Genomic DNA, 27,311 nt, shown 5'->3' with positions numbered 1-27,311 from the left:
AGAAAGTTGTGTATGGTCCTGGTGCGCGATAGATAGTTATCACATAGATTGACAATGGAGAGGACCTCATAACAAGAGCCTCGAACAACTTGTGATTATTACCAGCTCAGTAGCCTAGATGGTAAGGCGCCCGCTTTGAGACTGGGAGGTCGGTGGTACGCGCCCCGGCCGAGTCATTCCTAAGACTTAAAAAGTGGTCGGCGGCGCCCTCTGTTGGCTGCGGCTGCATCGGCTCGCTACAACGGGTCAGGTGCAATCGACATTTCGTTCTGTGTACATTGTTACACAGAATGACAATACAAGGAAATTATTATTATTATTATTATATTATTATTAGAGGTACGAGGAGTAAATTTGAGCCTTTTTTCAGAAATGAGCGCGACACCGCCACCTTTTTTCAACGTGCGTGCTATATGGCTACTCTCGTAATCTGGGGGAGAAGCATAATTTAGCGCTAAATACTCATTCGGGCGTAACCAAGTTTCACAAAGACCGATACAGTTAAGTTTATCTCATCTCATCTCATCAGCCGTACCGCTTATCCTCAGTAGGGTCGCGGGGGGGGCTGGAGCCCATCCCAGCCATCTCCGGGCAGTGGGCAGGGGACACCCTGAACTGGTTGCCAGCCAATCGCAGGGCACACAGGGACAGACAACTCATTCGCTCATTCACACCAAGGGACAATTTGGACCGGCCAATTCACCTGAAATGCATGTTTTTGGAACGTGGGAGGAAACCGGAGTGCCCGGAGGAAACCCACGCAAGCACAGGGAGAACATACAAACTCCGCACAGGAAGTCTGGAGCTGGATTTGAACCCACAACAGGTTCCCATGACATGAACTGTGCCGCACAAGCGCTAACCACTGCGCCGCCGTGCTGCAGTTAAGTTTATAATCGCGAATAATATTATCTACAAGTAAAGCTTTAGGAGCGAGCGATCTAACATTCAAAAGACCAAATTTTAGCTTTGAATCATTTAACTTAGCTGTAGTCTTTGTAGAGATCGTCACGAGATGCCGTTCGTGTGCGTTGGGCTTCAGGTGTCGGTGGACTCGCCGAATCGACGAAGAAATGATGGTTGGATTAGACAGATCTTCATGTCGTTGCTCCTTCAACTTCACACGCTTCCCTGCACGACATCCTCGCTTCTGTTTTCTATCTTTGCGCCGTCTTCGTCTCCGATTTTTCTTTTTCTTCGTTGGAGCGGGAAAGCAGGGCGAACCCGAGTCCCTTTGGAGCTCATTCGGGATGTCGTGGGTGGTATAGAAAGTGCCCGAAAAGTCAAAATTTAGACACCCACCCAGTCGGATGAGCTCCTCTCGGCTGTAGGTCTTATTGGCCACGCATGTATCCAAAAAGGAAAGCAGGAGGACGTGGTAAATAGTAGGATAGCCGGATAGCAACCAGCCGCTACGTAAACACGCGCCGCCATGTTGGAAACCGGAACCGGAAGTCAAGAGAGAGAACTGCAATGGTTTTTTTTCTCGGCAATGAGAGAGAGCACTGTGTTCGACTTCTTTGCAAATGATACATGGCTTGGCAGTGAAACCATTCATTCTGTCTCCAGGTCGCCTGGTTGGAGCTCGCCTTCTCTCTTGAAACTGGTTTGAGGTAACACGTATCAGAAATTTCTCCAACATACTAATAACGTCCGTTAGAGGGACATACTGTGGGCTCGAAGTCTGAGGTGGCTCGTGCATGAGGGTTGGACCATGGTTCACCTCAGCTTTGTGTACGGCAATTTCCGCTCTATTCGCAGGTTGTTGTAGGGAAGCTGCTTTGTAGCTCTTCTCAGCGTGGTATTCATTCAGCACTTCTAGTACTTCACATGCTGACCACTTATCGATGATTTTAGATCTGTAAGTGAGTGCCAGTTCTTTGCAAGGGCAGTTCCTAATAAACATGCGAGTAACCTCAATTTCAGGGTTGTCAAATGTTTTGCCCTGCTCAGTCAAGCAGTCAGAGGCGAGGTCAGCTGCTCTGTTTAGTCTCAGTCAGTAGTCATAGGGGTCTTCCTGGTCTTTGGGCAAAGTTGAATAAAAGTCAGCTAAAGGGACAGCAGAGTACTTGGTACAGCTAAAGTGTTTCCTGAGAAGACTATAAATCATGTCAGGGTGGGTATAGACGTCTATATTACTGTTTCTAATGCCAAACCTAACTACATCATTATGCTAATAATCAACGCTGCGGAAGTTGCAGCACCACAGTATAGCAAGAGGGGTAGCCATCTAAAAAAACAACAGGGGTTTAATACGTGCGTATTTCTTCATTTATTTGTTTTGCAAACAGGTTGTGAAAAAATGCCATATGTGCCCAAAAGGGGCCATTCTGAGGCCGGAGAAATATCAAAAACTTGCAGGAAGTAAAAAGCTTACCGCACCTGGTATTCCCAGGCGTTCTCCCATCCAAGTACTAATCAGGCCCTACGCTGCTTAGCTTCCGAGATCAGACGAGATCGGGCAAGTTCAGGGTAGTATGGCCATAAGCGAAAGTGCGGGCGAATTTACAGTATTTATAATCAACGCTGCAGAGGTTGCAGTGCCACTGTGTGCCAAGAGGGGTAGCTATCTCGAAAATAACAGGGGTTTAATATGTGCGTATTTCTTCATTTATTTGTTTTGCAAACAGGTTAGGGAAGAATGCCGAATGCCATGAGTGGACGCTCCGAGGCCGAAAAAAATATCAAAAACTTGCAGGAAGTAAAAAGCTTACAGTACCTGATATTCCCAGGCGGTCTCCCATTCAAGTACTAAGCAGGCCCGACACTGCTTAGCTTCCGATATCAGACAAGATCGGGCGTGTTCAGGGTAGTATGTCCGTAAGCAAATGGGCGAATTTACATTATTTATAATCAACGCTGCGGAAGTTGCAGCGCCACTGTTTGCCAAGAGGGGTGGCCATTTAAAAATCAACAGGGGTTTAATATGTGCGTATCTCTTCATTTATTTGTTTTGCAAACAGGTTGTGAAAGAATGCCCTATCCGTCCAAGAGGGGCCGCTCCGAGGCCGAATAAAATACCAAAAACTTGCAGGAAGTAAAAAGCTTACAGCACCTGTTATTCCCAGGTGGTCTCCCATCCAAGTAGTAACCAGGCCTGACCTTGCGTAGCTTTGGAGAACAGACGAAATCGGGCCGGTTCAAGGTAGTATGGCCTAAGCGAAAGGACTTGGCGAATTTACAGTATTTATAATCAACGCTGCGGAAGTTGCACCGCCACTGTATGCCAAGAGGGGTAGTCGTCTAAAAAAAAACAGTGGTTTAATACGTGCGTATTTTTTCATTTATTTGTTTTGCAAACAGGTTGTGAAAGAATGCCATATGTGCCCAAGAGGGGCCGTTCCGAGGCCGAATAAAATATCAAAAACTTGCAGGAAGTAAAAATCTTACAGCACCTGGTATTCCCAGGCATTCTCCCTTCCAAGTACTAACCAGGCCCGACGCTGCTCAGCTTACGAGATCGGGCAAGTTCAGGATAGTATGGCCATAAGCGAAAATGTGGGCGAATTTATAATACTGTATTTATAATCAACGCTGCAGAAGTTGCATTGCCACTGTGTGCCAAGAGGGGTAGATATCTCAAAAATAACAGGGATTTAATATGTGCGTATTTCTTCATTTATTTGTTTTGCAAACAGGTTAGGAAAGAAGGCCGTAACCGTCCAAGAGGGGCCGCTCCGAGGCCGAAGAAAATATCAAAAACTTGCAGGAAGTAAAAAGCTTACAGCACCTGGTATTCCCAGGCTGTCTCCCATCCAAGTACTAACCAGGCCAGACCCAGCTTAGCTTCCGGGATCGGACAAGATGGGGCGTGTTTAGGGTAGTATGGCCGTAAGCGAAAGGAGTGGGCGAATTTACAGTATTTATAATCAACGCTGCGGAAGTTGCACCGCCACTGTATGCCAAGAGGGGTAGCCGTCTAAAAAACAACAGTGGTTTAATACGTGCGTATTTCTTCATTTATTTGTTTTGCAAACAGGTTGTGAAAGAATGCCATATGTGCCCAAGAGGGGCCGTTCCGAGGCCGCAGAAAATATCAAAAACTTGCAGGAAGTAAAAAGCTTACAGCACCTGGTATTCCCAGGCGGTCTCCCATCCAAGTACTAACCAGGCCCGACCCTGCTTTTCTACTGAGTGCCAGCTGAATAATTAACTGAATAATTAAGACATCCCACACACCCTTTCAGTGACATTCATTTTATTCTCATATGTGTCTGACATGATCCTTCATATGATGGACAGTAATAAGGCAATAGGCAATTTTTAGCACAACGTTTAAGGTTTCAGGTTTATGTTCGCTTGGCCAACGGTTCTGTCCAGATTCAATCTCGTATAAAGACCTGGCAAATTGTGTATCTTTTAGGAGGAAGATACATTTTTGAAAACAGTTGGTGTATTAAAAAGCAGAACAAAGAACTCGAGGCAAACATCATACGAAACCTAATTATTTATATAGCAGTGGAGTATGTCACCTGAGGATGAGGATTGGTGATAACAATGGCAAATTATGCAACAGGCAACTGTAAAATGTATTCGATTGGAATGTCAATATTTATTACGTGAGATATTTGCTTACTAAAAATAAACAGGGAGCTGTGAGTGCTCTCAGGCATTTTTTGCCTGTCCAATGGGATTCAGTTTTTGCTACCCCTTCAAAATATCTTAGAATACTCCCTGACATAAAAAATAAAAAAAATTCACAGCCTCAGACAGTCCTGGGTGGTAGCTTGCGTTTGTAGATCCCAGCCAATGCTTTTGCAGCGCTGTACATCATCTGCCGTTGTGTCATGCCAGTCATAGCCAGAAGCCATTCTGTTTTATTGATGTTGGGGAAATTGCGCTCCAAGACGTCATCTACAGTAACCATAAGACCTGACCATCGAAGGCTGTAGTCTGGAGGAGTCAGGGATTGAGCCTGGAGATTAATGACAATCATTTTATTTGCATACATTTTATACTGTTGGACAAAGACATTGTTCCAAAAAATACAAGTAACCCAACTTGACCATACAAGCAATCAATTAATATTTGTACTGTTTTAAACTGGTTTTGTTCCCTTTTTACAGACTGATATTTCTTAGTAGGTATGGATGCATGCTCCTCCAGAACTCATGACATGTAGGGTTTCCCCATGGTTTAAATTTAGGCCCAGTACTTTTAATCTGTATATGCTTGCCCTTGGGTATGTCATCAGGAGACACTGAGTCAACTTCCATAGTTAACCTGACGTCACCATATAGATACCATTTTAAAATGCATTTCAGATATTAAGTCACTGATTGGAGAGAATTTCCAACAGCTCAACCAGTAGTCCAGCAATTTATCTTTAAGGCAAACACTGAGGTTCTGGTGCATGTTTTCATATATTCTCGTTTAGATTATTGTAATGCCCTTTTCTAGCAGCTATTACACGAGTTATAAAATCGCTGCATTGGCTCCCTGAGCGTTTCAGGGTCGATTTTAAGCTATTTTAATTAGTTTTTCAATGTCTTAATGGTCTTGGGCCATCCTGTCTGTCCGATTTGCTTTTTTTTTTTTAATATCAGCCCTCACGGTTTCTGAGGTCCACTGGCAGCGGTTTGTTGACTGTTCCTAGTGTTAGAACCAAAACTTATGAAGTAGCATTCAGCCACTTTGGTCCTCATCTAAGGAACAGTCTGCCAGAGGAAATCAGGTCAGCAGGGACCCCCACTATTTTTAAGAGGAGGCTAAAGAGCTACTTTTTTATTATGGCTTTTAATTGAATACCGTAAATTCTGCACCTATCACATTTTAAGGGGGAAACCGATTTTGTCCATACACAAGCCGCACCTGTATATAAGCTGCATGCACCCACATCATATAAACACGAAATTAATCCAGGCCAAACTTCAAGTCCCACGATTGAAACTAAATGCCCTTCATTGAAGCACACAGTCTAAAAATCACAGCTGCCAAAATGAACGTAAAACGATATAGTTACTTAAAATTTGTTGCAGACCTGCAGATCCTGGGTGCCCGTTGATAGTAATCCAAGGAAAAAAAGTGTATATTTCCAATGGTAAGGGTGGGAAAAATATATATCCATTATTGTCCGCCGTGTCCACAAAAACTCACCTTTACCGGTCCCCACTTTCCCATCAGCCCGCGTTTGCTCCGCCCCTCTTTTTTTATTTGCTCGTGCAGAATAAGTGTCTCAAACAAATACAAATAAATGCATTACAAAAATATACAGTTACAAATAGATATTACATATATTTACAAAGAAAGACGGTACATCGAGAGAGTTTTCAAAGCTTTAATAATAATAATATAACTTTCATCCTAAACCGTGCTTTTGAGTGGTAGCCTCACGCTACTAACAAGACGCTCGCATACCTGCAAATTAGTCCATTAAGGAAATAATTGCCGTATTCGTTATAATCACGGCAAATATGTCTCTCTCCACTTCCAAAACGCTGTGGGCCCACCCAACAACCCGAAAAAACAAGCGATGACCCGGTTTTGGATGGGCTAATATTTGTGGAAGCTAAAGCTTGTACCAAACAATCGTTTGATTCCAGTTTCATTTAACTTGCCAACAACACATCTCTTTATTCGGAATTTTTTAAAGAAGTTTGATTTGGAAACACAAGAATGACACACTTTACAAAACCACAGGGCCCTTATTGCTATTGTGCAAGGGCGAGCAACAGTAAGCCCTGTGCGGGGGCTTGCGTTTGGCGAACCTACAACGGTTTGGAGCAACGTGAATCATCCTGCCCTCCCAAACAGACTACGAGACTTTTCATGGATGGTGGCTCATGAAGTTCTCCCAGTCAGAGCCGTAATGCACCACCGAGGAGTGTCAGCGACTTCGACGTGCCCTCGACCTGGCTGTGGCGCCCAGGAGTCGGTGAGGCACCTTTTTTGTGAGTGCAGCGCTGCCGAGGTCTTGTGGACAATGGCCGACCAACTAGGAAAGTTCCCGGACTTGCCAGCAGGGGAGGTCCCTGATGCACAGTACGTGCTTTACGGAGTGAGTCGGTCGAGGAGGTCTCGGAACGACTTTGCCAGGGACTGGCTCACTCTCGCCGCCATCAAGGACGCCATCTGGACCTCCAGAAACCTGCTGGTATGGAGGTGCAGGCAGATCCCCCCCGTGGCTGTGCTCCAAATGGCTGCAGATACCGTACAATCTGCGAGCGGCGGGCCTAGGACGCAGCCATAAAGAAGACTCGTCTGCACCCACCCGGAGGGGGGAACCGGAGCTACACTGTGGGAGTCCCGGCAGCAACGGCCTGGGTTGGGGAACCCAGAAGGGAGAGGACCCACACAGAAGGGAGAGGACCCACACAGAGGACTGGAAGAATGCTGCTTGGGAGGGTGGAATGTCAGAGCTATGCCCTTGCACAATAGTATTGCCTTTTACACGCTGGTTAACTACTGTTAAAAGAAAATAACTCTGAAATTGTTTAATTGATGTTGAAAATGTCAGGAAAAAATGTTAAAACGTCATATCGTCACGTCATATTGTCAGATATAAAAAAATTGTGAATATGCTTGATGGCTGTTGAGATTGTCATGTTTGTTTTGCTGCTGTTGGTGTCGGTGGATTTGTTCAGACCGAGGACAATCGACTTTGACCTGGACGGATCTATTGACACTAACAAAGATGTTATATAATGAAATTGTGAATATGCTTGATTGCTAATAAGATTTTCGAGAAGGGTTGTTCAAACCTCACTTTGTGTTTGCTGTTAAAAACGTCATATTGGAATATAATATTGTGAATGTGCTTGATTGCTGTTGAGATTGTCAAGATTGTTTTCTGTTATTAGTGTTAATAAATTTGTTCAAACCATCACGGCAGACCATCCGGTTCTTCCTCCTTGGCAATGACATTGAGTTGTCTTACTAATGTCAGAAAGAAACTTTATCATGATGACGTCGTTCCACGCTCCCTTTCTTCAATACACCCAAGCAATATGCCCGTTTGCTTTTAACATGGAAGCTGCGTCATGAGCCTTATTTTGTGCAATCTGCACGATGAGGGTATGTTTACGCTCATAAATTGTGATCTTACGCGGCGCATATAGAATAGAATAGAATATACCTTTATTGTTATTGTTACAAAATGGGTTAACATATTGTGACAACGAAATTGGGCATGACACTCCAGTTTTACACATTCACAGTGAGGTATGAGCCAAGAAGATAAAGGAACAGAGAAGATAAGGTTATAAAACAAGGGGGATAAGGCTGTAGTTATAATTTACATGGTATTTACACAAGAAATGTCGGCATGTGGGATGTTACATACAGTGTTATCGTGATACCGTTGGTATCGTAAGGGTTGTGCAATATTGCATATTGCATTATTCCACCTGTGTAAATCTTACCGCTCATACTCGAGCGCCGCTGGCTGCCTTAAAAAAAATACATAAATTGGCCGCATCTCTGAATAAGCCATAGGGTTGAAAATTTGGGAAAAAAGTAGCGGCTTATAGTCCGGAATTTACGGTATTTTTATTTAGTTTTGATCTGTTGAACGTCTGATATTTTACAGTATGATACTTTACTTTTTGATTTCACACTTTTATGTTTTGTTCTGAAGTTGTTGTTATTTCTAGTTTTATATTTCAGTGTATCCTCATGTGGGGGCCCCACACTGTTAGGGTGTGGCCCAATGGCTTAAAATCGTGAGGCCATCTGCTGCCATCCCTATTAGTGTGGCTAATACTCCCTCTGGTCCCTTATCTCACATGGTTAGCTGTGCCTTTTTTTCATAGAAAAATATTCTATACTACGGTCAACATTACTGCCGGGCCACACACAATCCTTAGGAAATAGTATGGAATCATTAGTCTTGGACAAGTACTCACTCCAAAATCTTATTCCATCGCACAAACTCAGATAAAAAGCATAAAAAAATAAGGTTTTCCAAAAGTGCAACTCTTTGGCATTCAGAAACACTAAAAGAAATGAATGAAAAAACTTATGGTGATCTGTAAATGCTACTTTTATACACTAAGCACAGGAAAAAAATATGGAATGACTGCATTCAGAGGGAAAGAATATGGAATCATGAAAAACAAACAAAGAAATAACAATCAAAACATATCATTCGTATTTAGTTGCACCACCTTTGGCTTTAATGATGACTTGCAGTCTCTGAGGTATGGACTTTAGTGGCAAACGGTATTCTTCATTAATCTGGTGCCAACTGTCTTTGATTGCAGTTGCCAGATTATCTTTGCAGCCCGGGAGCCTTGCTGTGGACAATTTTGACCACAAGTTTTCAATTGGGTTGAGATCTGGGCCATTTGCAGGCTAAGACATTGACTGGATGCGTCTTTCTCCAAGGAATGCTTTCACGGTTTTTGCTCTGTGGCATGATGCATTGTCATCTTGGAAAACGAGTTCATCATCCCCAAATATTTTCCAATTGAAGGAATAAGAAAGCTGTCCAAAATGTCAATGTAAACTTATGCATCTATTGCAGATTTGACCACAGCAAACTCCCGAGTGACTGCCTGATATGCAGCCCCATATCATTAAGGACTGTGGGAATTTTTTATCATTATGTTTTCTTTAGGTAGTCCTCTTTGTAAATCTCACCGGAACGGCACCAAACAATAGTTCCAGAATAATCACCATGTCCAACGCAGATTTATAACCTTTATCAAGTCATCCACATTCCATGATTGCCCATTGCAGACTTGTTCATGTTTAAGTCAAGCCAAGTCATGTTGTATTTGAGACTACTTTTCACTTTTTCCACTTCACGAGCGGCTGCCTTTTCCAGCAGCTGCCCTGTTGTTTTATTGTCTGCCCCTATCTTCGGTGTTTTTTCATCCCGTTTTGACAACTACACTATGGATTACTTCTATCCTATGGACATGGGTTTTAACGCACAAGAAATGCGTGTATTCAAGGAATTTCAACTCCTTGCCCTGAAGATTTCTCGTGCCGGCGTGATGAAGGGGCCTATCGTGGAGGAAAGCCGGAGCTAGCGAAGCGGCTAGCGGCGTTATAAGTCTTCGGTACCATCCGTAATCATGGTAAATGCGAACTCACGACCAAATAAGATCATCGAGTGCTGGTGGAAAACATGGAAGCGCACAGGGAGCGCAGTTGCTGTGTTTTGCGGAAACGTGGCTCACGTTTAGCATTCCGGACGCTAACGTGTAGCCACCCGGAGCTACCCGGAGCAATCCGGCTTCAACGCCGCTAAACAGAGACACGAAAGCCGGGGAGAATCGGAGAGGAGGCGGACTTGCTAACACGAGGTGGTGTATCCTTGGATTTTCACAAAGAAAAGTTTTCCATCTGCCGCAGGGATGTCGAATTTTTGGACTGGCGTGACGTCATCCACTTCGCTACAAGCACCCCTAGGGCATCATGTTCATCTGTTAATAAACAACAGGGTAGACTGCTGGAAGTGTGAATTTCCCTACAGGGATGAATAAAGTATCTATCTATCTATCTATCTAAAGGGGTGCACAAACCACAGATTAGTGCAAACTACAGGCTATTATTACACCATTCCCTGATCTGAAACCTGCACCTCAGTCGGTTTGTTAAAAGTGGGCCAGGGGAACAGTGCAAGTTTGTGCAACATTTGTATTTTGGTTTTCTGATCCAATATTTCTGAATGTCTGTGCTGCACTGGGTTGATATGCATTTTTAGCTTCTCTTTCCAGATAATTTGATGTTCTGATTTTTATTTTAAAAAAATCAATAAATACTCAGTACTTGAGTAATTTTTTCAGCAAGTACTTTTTTACTTTTACTTAAGTATTTGTATGACTACTTTTACTCCTATTTAAGGAATATTATTCTGAAGTATCAGTATTTTTACTTCAGTAATATTTTGGGCTACTCTACCCACCTCTGCATAGGTGGGATTTATTTAGTCAGATGCACCCCCCAAAAACTGATTTTTTCAACTCTTTTTTTATGGACTTCTTCTTTTCCCACGGCTTTCCACTTAAAAAAAATCATTTTTTCCCCTATTTAGTTTCTTTTATATTTTATGCATTTTATATTTATTTCTATAATTGTTCCTGAATAGATTAATTTCATCAAATTGGTTTTAAAGCACTCACAATGAAAGCAAAATCATGTATTGGTTTTTTTATTTGTTTTTAAGCACAAAATTTGATTTTATATATATATATATATATATATATATATATATATATATATATAAAACAAATATTGTAATGTGCTTTGTATTATTTTTGTAGCATTACTGTAGAATTTTTTTGTCTTTCTGTTGTAGTCTTTTTGTCCAATTTCTATACTAGTCAGCTGTGTTGCTTTCAGTTTGTCTCTGAGTTGTTTACGTCATGTGTTTTCTGATCATGGGACTATTCAAGATTGCAATAACAAAGACGAGCACATATTTACTACTGCGCCAAGAGAAAACGCGACTAAGGCTGTGTCACTCAAGATATGAGCCGTATATTTCTGCACGACAGCGCCAGGGCAACCGTACTGTGGAGAATAGTGGCATATTGCATCACAGACGTGTCTTTTTGTATTGTTGTCATTGGGGGTTGCTGTGGTGAGGGACCAAATCGTACTTGCCTCTTTCATTCCTCGAGGATTAAAAGCAACTTAAGCGCCCTTTGATTATTGCCAATGATACGGAAAGAGAGGTGTAGCATTTTTGATTTGGATGTATAATTTGAGGACTTGTTGGTGAAAAAGTTGAGATATCGTAAGTGTGTTGTAAATATTAATCTCAAAATACTGCCAAACCTTATGTTTGCTCCTCTTATGTATCGTATGAATGCCGTTGGCAAAAACATGGGCCGATTTTTCTCAAAAGGCATAATAAATGTTTCCAGAAATCACCACAGTGTTTTAAGACTGCATGCATTGCGGAAAAGAGCACCTCTCCTTTTTCCTCGCTGCTGTGCACATATGAATGAAATGAAATGATCTGCATTTATGTAGTGCTTTTCAAGTCAATGACTTCCCAAAGCACTTTACAATGTGCTCCACATTTCCCAATAGCGGCCTTGCAGCCAAGTAAGTCGCTAACCTGATTATTGGAGGTATTAGGGGTTCAGTGTCTTACCCAAGGACACTTCGACATGTAACATGGACGAGCCGGGATTCGAACTGGGATCCCTTGATCCCAAGACGAGCGCTCTACCTCCTGAGCTACTGCAACAATAGCACCTCCACTACACTAGGACGCAGAAGTGTTCCCCTTAGCAGAGTGTTTTGTTTACATTTACCCTCCACGCAGTTCATGTAGCACAGAGTATAAGCAGTGTGTCTGAAGTGTAGACACAAAGTGGAGCAGACCCTCAATGACTCCATGAAAAAATATTTACATGGTTGCAGAGACAGGCAAAGAGAGACGGGGTAAAGAACCAATAATAAAAGTAGAAGAAGCGTACGTAGACCTCACTGCAACCACAAGGTAAGACGGAAAAAGCAGCGTAATTGCTATGTTAAACATTTTGGCATCAGACAACACAAAGCCAAAAAAATTAAGCTGTCACTTCAAGACAACCCGTTCACACTGATAAAAAACTTGAGATTTACCTTGGAGAGGATTTCTTCTTCAGTCTTCTTTTTCTTCTTCTTATTATTATAATTAATGCAGTTATTATTATACATGCTATAATTGTTGTTACTATTATAGTTATTGATTTATGAAAAGTAAAAACATGTCTAATGCCACCATTGAGCCAGTCTTTAAAAATACTGTCAAATAATGAACTGGCCCGTCGTACAGAAAAGGTTGCCAACCAATGAACTATAGTATATAGGAAAAATACATTCATCTTAAAATCCTTGATGAAATAGAATTTATTGCATTCAATTTTTAAATAAATAGCAATATATCCACTTCATATTGAAATGAACTTTACCTAAATACAATTTTCAGTTATGTGCTAGGTAACTACTGACCTGCTGGACGTGCTCAAGAGCTAGCGGGGTTGCTTGGGTAAAAACCTCCACTCGGGTGTTATGACCAGGATCCTCCAGTATTATGCATCCTATGTCAAACCACCTTGAAAAAAACAAAGTCCTTTTAAGTCGGGAAAATTCTGTACATTGAATTGACTTAAAATTGGGGCATTGAAAATGAAAAAGTGTGTGATTACTAAAATAAATTATCAGTAAATAATGGTTTCTACTGTTCTGTTATTAATTTGATTATGAATGTTGTATAACTGTGATGCTCTACATCCGATGTAGGAAAAATACAGCTTGGGGGCCACCTGCCACCTGGTGGGCTTTACCATCTAGCCCGCCAAAGGAAAATGTTCAAAATATCATGACAATATATGTAATACAGTGGAACCTTGGTTTTCGAACGCCTCTAAGTTCGAACAAATCGGAGTCCGACCAAAAATTTGGAGAAATTCTTGCTTCGCTGTTCGGTCAAAAAATCGGAGTTCGAACGCCGGTAATGCGCGAGTGCGTACGCTAGGGTGCGATGCTGAGCGGCGTACGGGTGTAGATGGCTCTTTTCCGACCAACTGTTATCGCGTGCGGAGGTGCTTTGTTTTGCTTTCGCTTTTAATGTAGGTGTACGAAGTGTCTTAGCCCCTAATTATGCCTCAGAAGAAAGTCAGTGCAAGCAGCAAAGTTGCTACAGGTGGAAAAAAAGAAAAGTAGTGCGTACAACTATTGCATTTAAGTAAGAAATAATCGCACCACCGTCCAACTGCGCCTTCTGCTGACCACCACAAAGATAAGAAATCCTATTCATAATTCTTTTCTTTATCCTTTTTTTTATTTTTACACGTTCATGTTAGCGTAATCTTTCGTACGGAAGATTACGATAACACAAATGTACGATTACGATAACGCGAATGTACGATTAGCCTGGGTTAGCTTACGTTGAACATTCAGGTAAACATTCAGGGTGTTGGAACGGAGCCCCCTTTCCAATGAAACACTCACCACTTGTTGTGGAGACCCTGGTGCTAAATGACTTGAAAACGACCTGATATTTTTATTTTTACACGTTCATGTTAGCGTAATCTTTCGTACGGAAATTGACGATAAACAATGTGTCAACCATCGTTTCAATCAGTCACAACTGGCTAAAGATTTTGAAGCCAAAGTAGGTCATGTCGTTTTTTTTCAATACAGGCCCTCATGGGTTAGAGGAAAGTTAAAGCCCGTAAAAAAAATGTTGCAATTGGTTGAGAGTGGTGTTGATCGAAAGGTCGGAGGCTTTAAGCCATATTGAAAATTATCTGATTCGTCCGTTTATTTCTAAAAAGGAATTATGGGGCGAAACAAACTGATTACACCAAGGATCGTCAAACAATGCAGAAATGCTTTTAGGCGGATTTTGTTTTAATCTGTCAGGATTATTGGGTGTTTTGGAGTAGATATTGTATACGGTTGGATGCACTCGAATGTCTTAAATGTAACGAGACCTTGTTTGCGGAGAATCGTTTCATGGGTGGAATACTACGGCAGTTTTTGGTGAGTTATACAAGCTCTATAGTTTTGGGGTGTTTTGTTTCAGACTGTTGGTGATGTTTTTGTGTTAAGTACATGGTCATCCTTTGTTGAATCCCAAAAGTTTAAGTGTGGCTTGACGTATTTCAGTGACCTGTAACATAATGAGGACACGTCTTTGCTTGTCAACGTTACGAACATACAGAGGCTAACATTGTTCTTGGTATTGTCGTTTAGATAAATGAGAAAAATTATTAAGTGGTCTTCTCAAGTTGGTTAACTTGAATAAATTGTCTTTTATTTACATAATATTTAAATTCTCTATCTAGAATATGTTTTGTGAACTGTAACTCCCCCCCCCCCCCCCCCCCCCCGTTACTCTAATAAATGTTCTATAAAAACATCAGCTGGCTATCATTTTTGTCACATGACTCTCTGATGTAACAATATTTTTTTGAGGGGAAAAAAGGAAGTACCACCTTTTTTCAATGTTTTATTATGGTTCAGTGACGAGGAAAAGCATAACACGTCGACACTGTTACGCTTATTTATAATGAAAACCAATATTTTTGTTTAATTTTTATAGCATGGTCAATAAACATGTTAAAAATTGTTCACATTAATTATCATATACTGGCTTATTTTTCATCTCATTAGTCCAAATGGCTGGCTTAAAGGCAGTTTGCATCATTTGAAAACTGCAATCCTGACTTTAAGCCAGGAGATGGAAGCAGAGTAACAGATGTTTTGCATTGATTTAAATCCATAATGAAAACAATTTTAACTCTCAACACCCCCGCCTTTAAGCATAAACTGTCCCCCCAATTACTCATGTCATATTATGAGCACCTGTGGCTCTTAATCAAGTACGCATTACGCATCTACAAAATGTTTTTTTCCCAAAGGAAAATTTTATAAATTGTACTATTTACTTAATTTGTACATTAACATAGATGCCACAAATTGTCAAAACTATACAAGATGTGCTTTCTTTAAGGTGATGTCATCGGAGGAGGTAATACACATATTTTCCTTCCATCAAGATGAACAACACAAAAGCTCTTTTTTAAGGAACAGCCAAAGCACATGTGCAGGAAGTACTCTGTAAAAAGAATGATTACCAGGGTCGGCCTAAGCCTTCATTGAGCCCTAATCAAAATTAGATTATGGTGAAATGACATCTGTGCCCTTTAGTGTTACCTGTGGTGTTCTGCAGGGTTCAGTACTTTAAATGCTTCCGTTAGGTGACATTATCTGCAAGTATAATTTCAGTTTCCATTGCTACGCAGATGTCACTCAACTATATCTTCCGATGGAGGAATCAGCCCCACTAAACTGTGGAAACTTGAGGCATGCCTTGCTGAGATAAAATGATGGATGTCACTTAATTTCTTGCGTCCTAACCCTGAAAAGACCGAAATGTCCATTTTCAATCCATCTAAAGGCTGTGACTTTTTCTCAAACACTGGTCTGACAAATGTAATATCACCTTAAGTGACTCAGTCAAAAATGTAGGTGTCACATTTGAAGCCCGACCCAGCCCAACCTGACTGACTTAATGAATGACATTTTATGCCCGAACCCTCGGGACGGGTTTGGCCGTGGGCCCAAGATCTTACCCCTAACCCCGACTGTAGATGAAACTGAGCCATTTATAAACTGGACAAAATTCTGCTTTTTGATCAAAGTACCCTAAGCAATATACATTGAATGTACCAGATTTGGAAAAATACGGAAAAATTGGCACCATTAGCATATGTACTCATGAAAAGAGCCATAGGTCCCCAACCCCTGATTTAAAAGTAACTAAATAAACCATATATTTACAGCAAACACAATCTTATTTTATATTTGTATTTTAGAATTAATGATAACAACAAATTTACAAATGTACTGAATATAAACGCAAACAAATACTTAAATAATTATATAAAATCACAGAGGTACCTGAAACAAGGTAACAGAAATTATTTTTGTTTTAAATTAGCTGCAACAAACGTACAAAAATGTTTGTTTTCCCCCTTTTTATTGTATTTTTCCATAGTCCTCTTTCTTCCTTTTTCTCTTTTTATCACCTGAGAGGTATTTCTTTTTTTGCGACATCGTCCGTTGGATGCACGGTGCTCACTGCACGTCGGAATGCACTCTTTACTTGATGAGCTCTGAGATTTAGAGCAGAGAGGCTTTGGGGAACTACTCTCTGTTAACATATATACATATATAAATGTATTTATTTATTTATTTGTAAATGAATGTATATTTCATAATATATTTCAATAATTATCACTCCCACCCGAAATAAATATGTATATATTTAATTATATAGAAGTCAACCACTGGCAGCACAATGGCTTAGTGGTTAGCACGTCTGTGGCACAGTTCTGAGGTCATGTGATCAAATCTAGCTACCAGCCTTCCTGTGCGGAGTTTACATGCTTGCAAGGGTTTCCTCTGGGCACTCCCGTTTTCCTCCAAAATTCCAAAAACATGCATGTCAGGTGAATTGGCTGGTCCAAATTGTCCCTAGGTGTGCCCTGTGAATGGCTGACAACCAGTTCAGGGTGTTCCCTGCCCCTTGCTCGATGATAGTTGGGATGGGCTCCAGCACCCTACTGAGAATAGGCGGTGCAGATAATGGATGGATGGAAGTTACGGGGCCCAAGCAGCCACTTAGTTTGCTTAAGCCTTGATGAATACATCTACAAAAGGCTTTACTTACTTACTTATACTTACACATTCTATTTGTTTGAAGCTGGGGTGTGATTCTATTAACCTAGTTTTAAGGTTTTAAAACGACTTTACAAAGTCCTTTAGAAAGGATGACCACCCTGGTCATCCTGGAAGGGGGATTACCTCTTGTAAGGCCCCTTCTCAAGGTTTCTTTTTTCCTCACGCTGAGGTTTTGAGTTTTTCCTTGCCCGCCTGTTGGTTTTAAGTCAGGTAATGGTGTAATTGTAATCCTGTGCAGTCCTTTGAGACATTTTTGTGATTAAGAGCTATATAAATAAATGTGACTTGACTTGACTTTACAAACAAGTCAGCACAAATAGTGTGAGTGCCTGGACAAATATGATCATTAAAGAGTGCCTTACTTGTCAGGAAAGATCTCTGCAATAAATTTCTCCATTGAGACAACTGGCTGCTTCTCATGGATAACACCCGATCTTCTCAAGCTATCAATGCGCTCCTGAGCCCCCTGTGAGATTCAGGAAACACAGGAAGATCCATTTGCAACCTACAATGTAGAGGTTTAGAACTTTCTTCCCATTTAAAATCAATACTAACACCCTGTTGCATAGGCAAATAGAATCAAACATAGAGAAAGAAAATGTATGATTTCTTCTCATTTATGTAAAACAGTTTCTTTAATGAAAAGATATAAAATTACCTTTAAATGTCTGGAAGCTTGTATATATAAAAAAAAATCGTGACAGATCTTTTTAAATGTACTTTTCCCAACCTATTTATCCTAAACGAAAATAATCTTTTTCTGAAAGTGTACATTAAATTACATTATTTTTCTATATATTTTTGAGAAATTGTTTGGTCATTTCCAAAAGCTATTTCTGCTATTTAAAGAATATTTTTGTTTGTAGTTTGTATTAATCCATCACAAAAAAGAAACCTTTGATAAAATCACAATATCGTAAAATTAGGGGAAAAAATACTTCCAAAAATGTCAACAGAAAAACAGATCATTCATTTTCTGTAATTAGATGTGGTAGGCAAAAAAAGTGATTCAAAATAAAATATATTGTGACATTTATAAGTAGTTTTTTTTTAAATATCTGTTTTGACTATGTTCAACCATACTTTTCGCCTTCTTTTCAACTTAACTTTTCGCCTTCTTTTCAACTTAACTTTTAGCCTGTTATTACTGTCGGTTAGTATGGGTGCTTGAAATCCTTGAAAATGCTTGTTTTGTTTTGTTTTCAAGGATTGAAGAATGCCTAAATTTTGGTTAAAGTCTTTGTAAATGTTTGAAATTATTGCCATGTTTCACTATTCCGACTCAACATTTTGACTAGACATTTTGACTTGAGAACCTCTGAATAAAGTACAAATGCATCAGTTTCATGTTTGCAAACAATAGTGACGTTGTGACATAGGTACCAAAAGCTCAGGAAAACAAAGTCCAAAGCCTGTTTCTAATGACTCAGACTGGAAGTCTAAACTAACAACTTAACCTGATGTAAAGTGTGCACAGCAAAGAAAAAGTATCTGACCACCCAAAACAACGCATTAGGACGTAATTTTTCTCTTGTGAGAATGACGTCTTCAAAAATCTGACTGCTCTACAAAAATCAAAATTAAGGATGATATCTACTATCAAAAGGCAGAACGGCGGGGCAGTGGTTAGCGCGTGTGCGACACAGTGCTAAGGTCTTGGGAACCTCCTGCGTGGGTTCAAATCCAGCTCCAGACTTCCTGTGCAGAGTTTGCATGTTCTCCCCGTGCTTGCGTGGGTTTCCTCCGGGCACTCCGGTTTCCTCCCACATTCCAAAAAAACATGCATTTCAGGTGAATTGGCCGGTCCAAATTGTCCCTAGGTGTGAATGAGCGAGTGCGTTGTCTGTCCCCGTGTGCCCTGCAATTGGCTGGCAAACAGTTCAGGGTGTCCCTTGCCCACTGCCCGATGATTGCTGGGATGGGCTCCAGAACCCCCGCGACCCTACTGAGGATAAGCGGTGTAGCTAATGAGATAAGATGAGATGAGATCTAGTATCAAAAATTCTAGAATACAATGAGCTACTTTTTCAAACATTTTAAACACGGTGGGTTTAAATACGACGCGGCTTATTTTTGCAAGGCGGATGGTCACAAGGGTGAAAGCACCGACTACGGACGCGAATCGGGCCATTCGCGCAGATCACCCCAGCTCTGTTGCTCGCGTCCGGGCGCCGCGTTGGTGAAAAATCCTCACCTGTAATATTTTTGGGTAATTACTTTAAAAAAACAAATTCACATACAAAACACCGTAGGGACATCCTTAGTTTGAGAGAAATAAGTCAATGTTTTTGCCAACATTATTTAAATATTACCTAACAGGAGCAAAACGGTAAGGTTGGACAGTATGTACTTTATTCAATAATTACAACATACTCAGAAGAGTTCGAACTTTTGCACCGACATATAAAGTCCTCAATTTATTTTTTCAAATTGAACAGCAGTGGAAGCTATCTCTCAAAAACAGTACGCTTCTCTCTTCGTATCATCGGCGTGGATGTCTGGTAGCTGGAGTTTCCTTTAATCCACAAGGAACGATGACAAGCGAATGCAAGATGCAGCCATCATTCTAGTTTTTTTTTCACGCAGTGGTAAACCCTGTATGTGCTGAGCTTTGAAATTGAAAACAATGTAAAATAATTGTTTGAACTCAGTTTGGCATTGTCAACACATACTTAATAGAGAAAATATCTAACTTTCAACTTTTTTAAGAACACCGCAAACCATGTACCACGTACAAAATCTAAATTGAGATTTGATCTTATATTTGCACATGAGGCTTATAATTATGTGCACTCCGTAGTCCAGAATTAACGTTAAATTAAAAAACAACAAGTGCGGCAGACATCAAGATCCCGTGGTTGAAATCAACGGTTACAGAACAGTTATTTTTCTAAGTTTTAGCTTTACATAGCCATTTGTTACGATCACATTTTTAACTCCCGTTAACTTTAAATGCATGGCTATAGCGCCACTGTCATATGGCTTTCTTGTGAGACACAATGTTACAGTTCTATCCACAACTTTATTTCCATATTTGACAAATGGGCCCAAAAGCTTAGAATTCAGCCTAACCTGACCCGAGTCGGTGGTATATAAACCTAAACCCGCCGAAACCCGACGGATTAACTCGCTTTGATAAACGAGCCCAAAATAAACCCGAAGCTTTATTCACTGCCAAAGTAAACACGAAGCTTTACTTGAGCTGTGCGTACTTCAGCGCCGGATTGTGCATTTAGGATCAAATTCGCAGCTTGGGGTTGACTTAGAGCCGAGTCCCTCAAATCAAGTGTGCACTGCAAGTGCAGCGCCTAAATAAACGGTTTTGAGCCGAAGTGTGCATATCGGCGACAAGCAGCAAACGAAAGTGAAACGAAACAAAATGGCATCGAAAAGAAAATCAAACTATGCAGATTACAAGGTGCAAATAGTAAAATATGTAGCCGAAAAGCAGAAAGAAAGTTTGTAAGTTATTGGCAAGAAGCAGAAATGACGTCTCACGTGAGGGGGATGGAAGGAGGAAGCCGCGTGTCTTTTACCCAAACACAGAGGAGGAAAATGTATTTAAATATAGTGATTTGAAGTAAACTGAAAGTTTGGTAAGCATTTTCTTTATCTTAAAAATCCCTTATGAAAAGTAAGCGCGTGCTGAGTAGATGCTCCATGAAGGGGAAAAAAAGGCGACTGCCTGACTGGCCCGACTTAATAATTGACATTTAAAGTCGGGTCGGGCCCGGGCACAAGATTTGACCTCTATTCCACACTTTCTTCAATTGACGAAGGAGGTTTCTAAAGCTAATTTGTTCTTCCGCTCACAATAATCACTGTACATTAGAACTGCGCCTGTGCACTCACATCACATTTTTTTTCTTAAAGTGATCTGCGGATCACGTGTGTAAACATTGGTGATGACCCTTTGCAACACAAACTCTTATTATATATCCACATAAATGAGGACTGCTTCAGAAAAACATAATTAAAAAACCTTAAGCCCCGCTGCGTAGCCCACAGGCTGTGGGGCAATGTTGGATGTCCCAATTTCTCCTGTAACCATGGCCATTCCAAAGACCTCCTGAAATGCATCTCGGACTGCGTCAAAATTATTTTCTTGATCCGATGTCACTACAATGTCAACGTCTCCTCCAGACTCTACAGAAAAAGAACGAGATATGTTACAGTAATTGTATACATTAGTTTTATCTACATATGGCGTAATATCAATTCAATTTTATTCCTACCGACCGCCAAGGGCATTGCTTCAAGCAGGAATGTTACCTTCGCACATGTGCGGTTCAAAAAATGCATCCCAAAAACTAGTCCATCACACCTGTGTCACCAAGACGGTTTATAAATTCCATTCTCATCACAGGTATGTCACCTTATATTTTCTTGCATGGCAGGTGCATACCGCTATCTTCCGCTTGAAGGAATTGTCTTTTTTTTTTTTTTGCCATCCCTACTGCTTTTAAACTTTGTGACTGTTTTCGTTATGAGCTGCATGTTTCTTCACCCTCCTAAAAGTCTGCGTTTGGTTTGTTTACCTGTCGCCGATGCGGCTTGCTTTCTAGCATGCCTTTGCCTCCCTTCGGATTGGCGAGTGTTACCTTTCATTTGTTTTTTGGCTGCGTGTCACGTTTTTTTGTTTTTGTTTTCGTTTTTCGCTGTGGCGGCGGCCAACGTTGTTTTGTTTACATTTGTCCCACCTTGCAGTTTCTCATCGTAGCCGTTGCCCTCTTCGGTTTCACCCGTTTGGCTACGCCACAGGTTATTTTTGATCGGCTAACCCCCATCAGCTTCAGGGCTGCCATGTCCATGTGTTTATTGCCGGTCAGCCTTGCGTCGCTGTGAGGGCGGCCTTCTCGCCTTCTTCCCTCTACTTCCTGCATCCTCGTCCTGTTTTGCTTATTGCGCTGGACCCCTTTTTGGGCTGTGTTTGCTTGCGTGTTTGCAGTGCAGGCAATATTGGCGCCCTCTTCCCTCAGCTTTCAGTGTCGTCGTCCTGTTGCACTTTTTTTTCGTTGGATGCCTCCCTGTGCTCTTTGTGCTTGGGTGTTCTATGGCCTGTACCACACAGGTGGACTCTGTTTTCCCGGCAGGGGGCAGATTTGGCGTGACAACCCACACCGCCTCTGCTCAGCGCTGTGAGATCGTCTGCTCGGTCGGGGGCACACGGTGCTTTCGTCCCTATGCTGCTCCTCTTGTTCCATCGTGGGGTGTTCGGATGGTGTCAGATGGCCTGTTGGCCTCCTTTTGTGCCGCTTGTTGAGACGAGCATTCAGTTGGTTCCCTGTAAGGCAGTGTTGCTCGCTTTGGCTTCCGCTAGGGGCATTGGCAAGTTATATACCTTGTCCGTTGGCCCTGCCTGCCAGCAGTGGCGCTCGGAGGGTACTGACGTTTTGCTGTAGCTGAATGCCGCCTTCTTCCCTGAGGCGCCTTTCTTGACATGCTGCTGCGTCTTGCACCTCCTGACTCTCCCCGGGGTGGGGCTCTTGTGCCCTGTGCTGCTTCATTGTCGCAAAGGCGAGTGTTCATTTGTCGGGTCGCCTTTTGTCCGTTGTTACAACTTGTGTGGAGTTTGTTTGGTTTGAGTGGCGCTTGTCCCGCTGTGTTTCTGGGACAACTGCTCATGACGTGCCACCTGCGTCCGCCCCTTGCCTTCAGAGGTGCGGTGCCATTCTAACGGGGCCATTGCCACTTCCTTGGCCGCCTTGGCGGGAGTGTCATTGGAGAAAATCAGTGCTGTAGCACTTTCGCCAGGTTCTGCAGCGTTGATGTGGCCTACCCCACAACGCTTGGTGTTCTCTTTGGTCCAGCCAAGGCTTCTCAATAATATTTGTTGGGGTTTTTAAGGGTTATTGTTCTATCTTCGTTATTCATTATCCATTATCCGTTATCGGTCAGTTCATAATACGCTACAAAGCCTAGGAGCCGGGACACCTACTCTCAGCCAAAAGGCCAAGCTAAGGTCCTAGCCCTAAAGCCTTGCTGCGACCATTGCGAAAGCACCGTTCCCGGAGGTACTGCAATACCGGGCCGATGCGTGGAGTGGACAGAGCAAGCTCTTATTCCATCTCCGGAATGCAAAAATCAAAGATCAGTACACAATTCTGGAGTACACAATCTTATATTCATGATTGGCATCTTTGTTGCTGGACTTTCTCCTGACTACGCTGGTAGTAGTCATTCAGTGCTTGAAGCACCGCCTTATGCGGTCGGTAGGGACCAGATAGAGCGAAAGTTACGAATGTAACTACAATTCCCATATGACGTACCTGTGATGAGACTGATATTTATAGACATTCCTGATGATACAGGTGCGATGGAGTGACTAATATTTGGTTGGCATTTTTTGAACTGCAGGAAGGTAACATTCAGTGTTTGGAGGCACTGCCTATAGCGGTCATACGGGTAACCGTAGTTACCTTCGTAACTTTTGTTTTATTTTTGTGGCATGGGGTAGGGGCAAGATAAAAAGGAAGAGATCTTGAATCATATCAATTTGCTTTTTGGTTATAGTGATAGTTTAGTGACACCAATAGTTATTAATAAAAAATCCTTACTGATATATGGAGCCATGCCTGGATCTAGAGCAGTGATCATAGATTCCACAGAATGTTTCGTCTTATCCAGGACAGTTTTAACAACAGGGTTCCCAGCGACTCCCTTAAAAACAATGAACAAAAAAATACCAATGTCACAATGTTCATAAGGCAAATAGTAGGCAACACTTACTCAGTACTAAAAAACAGTGAGATCTGAAAATACAAAAGTTCCTGTAAACCAAAAACTTATTTCTGGGACCATCTCGTCTCTAGCTAGAAGTGAATTTGCAATTCGTCAAGACTTCTACATTTTTTTAACACAATGAATGATTTAGAGCAGGGGTCTTCAATGTGACGCCAGCAGACACCAGGGTGCCCCTTAAGGGCAGCTGAGGGGCCTGTAGACTTGTTCTGAAAATAGCTCACCAGTGCTGGGCCATTGTGATTTTCGAATAAAACGTTTTTTTTTCAGTGGTAAATAAACTTTAATTTCACTATTTAACCTGGTAATAACCTAGGAACAATGTAGTAATAACATGATATGTTGATATTTCAGAAAACCTTAACAAACTGGTTGCCGGTCGTGCTAATTAGTAACAAAAAGTAGCTCTCAGCTTGAAACGGTTGGAGATCTCTGATTTAGAGAAATTGTTAGGATGCTTGAGCTTGTGGTTTTTGTTTCTGAAATTTTTACTCTTGACAACTTAATTAGAAATACTAAGAAACAAATAATTTGCAAGTATGGAACATACATACTCAAAAAAAAGTTCATAACTTTTTTATGAAAATGCACCCCATGTAATTTTTTGTACAGGAAAAGGAAGCTTTATTTCCAAAATGATTAGTTCTAATTTATTAAAGAATATATACCTTAATTTGTATCGCAGTCTTTCTTTAATTATTAAGAAATCAACATGAAGCATGGGTGTCCCCAAGGGTCAGTACTATGTCCAAAACAGTTTAACTTTTATAAAAATTACATTTGTAAGGTATCATATACATTAAAATTAAAATTGTTTGCCAATGACATGAATATATTTTGCTCTGGAGGGATTAAAATGAAGTCAGTCACTGCTGAAATTTGCATACTAACGAGGTGGTTTAATAGAAACAAGTTATCAAGGACTAGATAAAACTAAAGTCGTGTTATTTGGTAACTGTAAAAGGTAAAACTCTTGTGCAAGAGCAAGTAGAAGGTGTGGATATTGAATGAGTACATGAAATTAAGTTTCTTGCTCAAACTACCGTGTTTTCCGCACTATAAGGTGCACCTAAAAGCCTTTATTTTATTCATAAGCTGACCATGCGCCTTATAATACAGTGCGCCTTATTTATGGAACAAAATTAATTCGCAAAGTCTTGCAACTAACTTGCAGCCGCCAACTAGATTTTCCCCCGAACGCCAAGAAGGCCGCGGTGTATGCTGGGATTTATTTACCAGCGTTTCATTGGCTAACCAATGTGTCAATCATCATTTGAAGGGATCACTATTGGCTAAAGTTATTCGGAGGTCAAGGGGAGGATCCTTTTTATCATTTACAGGCTGGCATTGGCTTGAACGGCAAAACAAAGCCTGCAATTGGCCAAAAAAGACGTGTCAATCATCAGTTGAATCGATCACTATTGGCTAAAGTTATTCAGAGGTCAAGGGGCGGATCCTTTTTATCATTTACAGGCTGGCATTGGCTTAAACGGCAAAACAAAGCCTGCAATTGGCCGAAAAAGATGATGCTTATAGCACGTGGCTGACAGCATACAGAAAGCATTTTTTTACTATTTTGTATTTGTAAATATTTTATTCTCCTGGATTTACTAAACTCACGGATATAAGAGGACCACGGCTGCACATTATTATGAACACGACGACTTCGGTGAGCTACTCTGGCTATATATATTATCCCTGTATCTTGTTTCAGATTGAACTCGATGTTTCTGTGATAAGCGGTGCAGATAATGGATGGAATGGAGTGTCTACAGGGAGTGCAGAATTATTAGGCAAATGAGTATTTTGACCACATCATCCTCTTTATGCATGTTGTCTTACTCCAAGCTGTATAGGCTCGAAAGCCTACTACCAATTAAGCATATCAGGTGATGTGCATCTCTGTAATGAGAAGGGGTGTGGTCTAATGACATCAACACCCTATATCAGGTGTGCATAATTATTAGGCAACTTCCTTTCCTTTGGCAAAATGGGTCAGAGGAGGGACTTGACAGGCTCTGAAAAGTCAAAAATAGTGAGATATCTTGCAGAGGGATGCAGCACTCTTAAAATTGCCAAGCTTCTGAAGCGTGATCATCGAACAATCAAGCGTTACATTCAAAATAGTCAACAGGGTCGCAAGAAGCGTGTAGAAAAACCAAGGCGCAAAATAACTGCCCGTGAACTGAGAAAAGTCAAGCGTACAGCTGCCAAGATGCCACTTGCCACCAGTTTTGCCATATTTCAGAGCTGCAACATCACTGGAGTGCCCAAAAGCACAAGGTGTGCAATACTCAGAGACATGGCCAAGGTAAGAAAGGCTGAAAAACGACCACCACTGAACAAGACACACAAGCTGAAACGTCAAGACTGGGCCAAGAAAAATCTCAAGACGGATTTTTCTAAGGTTTTATGGACTGATGAAATGAGAGTGAGTCTTGATGGGCCAGATGGATGGGCCCGTGGCTGGATCGGTAAAGGGCAGAGAGCTCCAGTCCGCCTCAGACGCCAGCAAGGTGGAGGTGGGGTACTGGTATGGGCTGGTATCATCAAAGATGAGCTTGTGGGGCCTTTTCGGGTTGAGGATGGACTCAAGCTCAACTCCCAGTCCTACTGCCAGTTTCTGGAAGACACCTTCTTCAAGCAGTGGTACAGGAAGAAGTCCGCATCCTTCAAGAAAAACATGATTTTCATGCAGGACAACGCTCCATCACACGCATCCAAGTACTCCACAGCGTGGCTGGCAAGAAAGGGTCTAAAATAAGAAAAACTAATGACATGGCCTCCTTGTTCACCTGATCTGAACCCCATAGAGAACCTGTGGTCCCTCATCAAATGTGAGATTTACAAGGAGGGAAAACAGTACACCTCTCTGAACAGTGTCTGGGAGGCTGTGGTTGCTGCTGCACGCAATGTTGATCGTGAACAGATCAAAGCACTGACAGAATCCCTGGATGGCAGGCTTTTGAGTGTCCTTGCAAAGAAAGGTGGCTATATTGGTCACTGATTTGTTTTTGTTTTGTTTTTGAATGTCAGAAATGTATATTTGTGAATGTTGAGCTGTTATATTGGTTTCCCTGATGAAAATAAATAATTGAAATGGGTATACATTTGTTTTTTGTTAAGTTGCCTAATAATTATGCACAGTAATAGTCACCTGCACACACAGATATCCTCCTAAAATAGCTAAAACTAAAAAAGCCCCACTCCAACTTCCAAAATATTCAGCTTTGATATTAATGAGACTTTTGGGTTCATTAAGAACATGGTTGTTGTTCAATAATAAAATTAATCCTCAAAAATACAACTTGCCTAATAATTCTGCACTCCCTGTATTCTTAAATTAAACTCAATTCCAAGTGTTTATTGTCTTATATACAGTAAAGTTGCGAGCGAAAAAGAAAATAGAAACTAAGGAATGGTTGGCATTTCTT

The 27,311-nt window shown here is 41.3% G+C and overlaps 1 protein-coding gene and 4 pseudogenes across 1 annotated transcript in view; all 5 read right to left on the bottom strand.

Annotated features, from left to right (window-relative positions):
• Positions 1 to 2,370: 2,370 nt before the first annotated feature.
• LOC148351251 (5S ribosomal RNA) lies at positions 2,371 to 2,489 on the bottom strand (annotated as a pseudogene).
• Positions 2,490 to 2,707: 218 nt separating this feature from the next.
• Positions 2,708 to 2,826, bottom strand: LOC148351250 (5S ribosomal RNA; annotated as a pseudogene).
• Positions 2,827 to 3,718: 892 nt separating this feature from the next.
• LOC148351249 (5S ribosomal RNA) lies at positions 3,719 to 3,837 on the bottom strand (annotated as a pseudogene).
• Positions 3,838 to 4,181: 344 nt separating this feature from the next.
• The window catches only part of prrc1 (proline-rich coiled-coil 1), a 54,866-nt gene continuing 31,736 nt past the window's right edge, over positions 4,182 to 27,311 (bottom strand). Inside the window, exons 6-10 of the mRNA XM_088355765.1 lie at positions 23,694 to 23,796; positions 21,119 to 21,282; positions 17,499 to 17,602; positions 12,895 to 12,997; positions 4,182 to 4,915 (exon numbers count right to left, since the gene is read on the bottom strand). Of these exons, the coding sequence (XP_088211891.1) occupies positions 4,706 to 4,915; positions 12,895 to 12,997; positions 17,499 to 17,602; positions 21,119 to 21,282; positions 23,694 to 23,796 (684 nt within the window). The 3' untranslated portion in view covers positions 4,182 to 4,705. The remainder of the gene's footprint in view (positions 4,916 to 12,894; positions 12,998 to 17,498; positions 17,603 to 21,118; positions 21,283 to 23,693; positions 23,797 to 27,311) is intronic.
• Positions 23,136 to 23,225, bottom strand: LOC148351248 (U2 spliceosomal RNA; annotated as a pseudogene).

Source organism: Urocampus carinirostris, chromosome 16, assembly GCF_059441175.1.
Source record: "Urocampus carinirostris isolate Australia breed hairy pipefish chromosome 16, RoL_Ucar_1.0, whole genome shotgun sequence".
Classification (NCBI taxonomy): domain Eukaryota; kingdom Metazoa; phylum Chordata; class Actinopteri; order Syngnathiformes; family Syngnathidae; genus Urocampus; species Urocampus carinirostris.
This window is presented reverse-complemented; position numbering and strand designations above follow the sequence as displayed.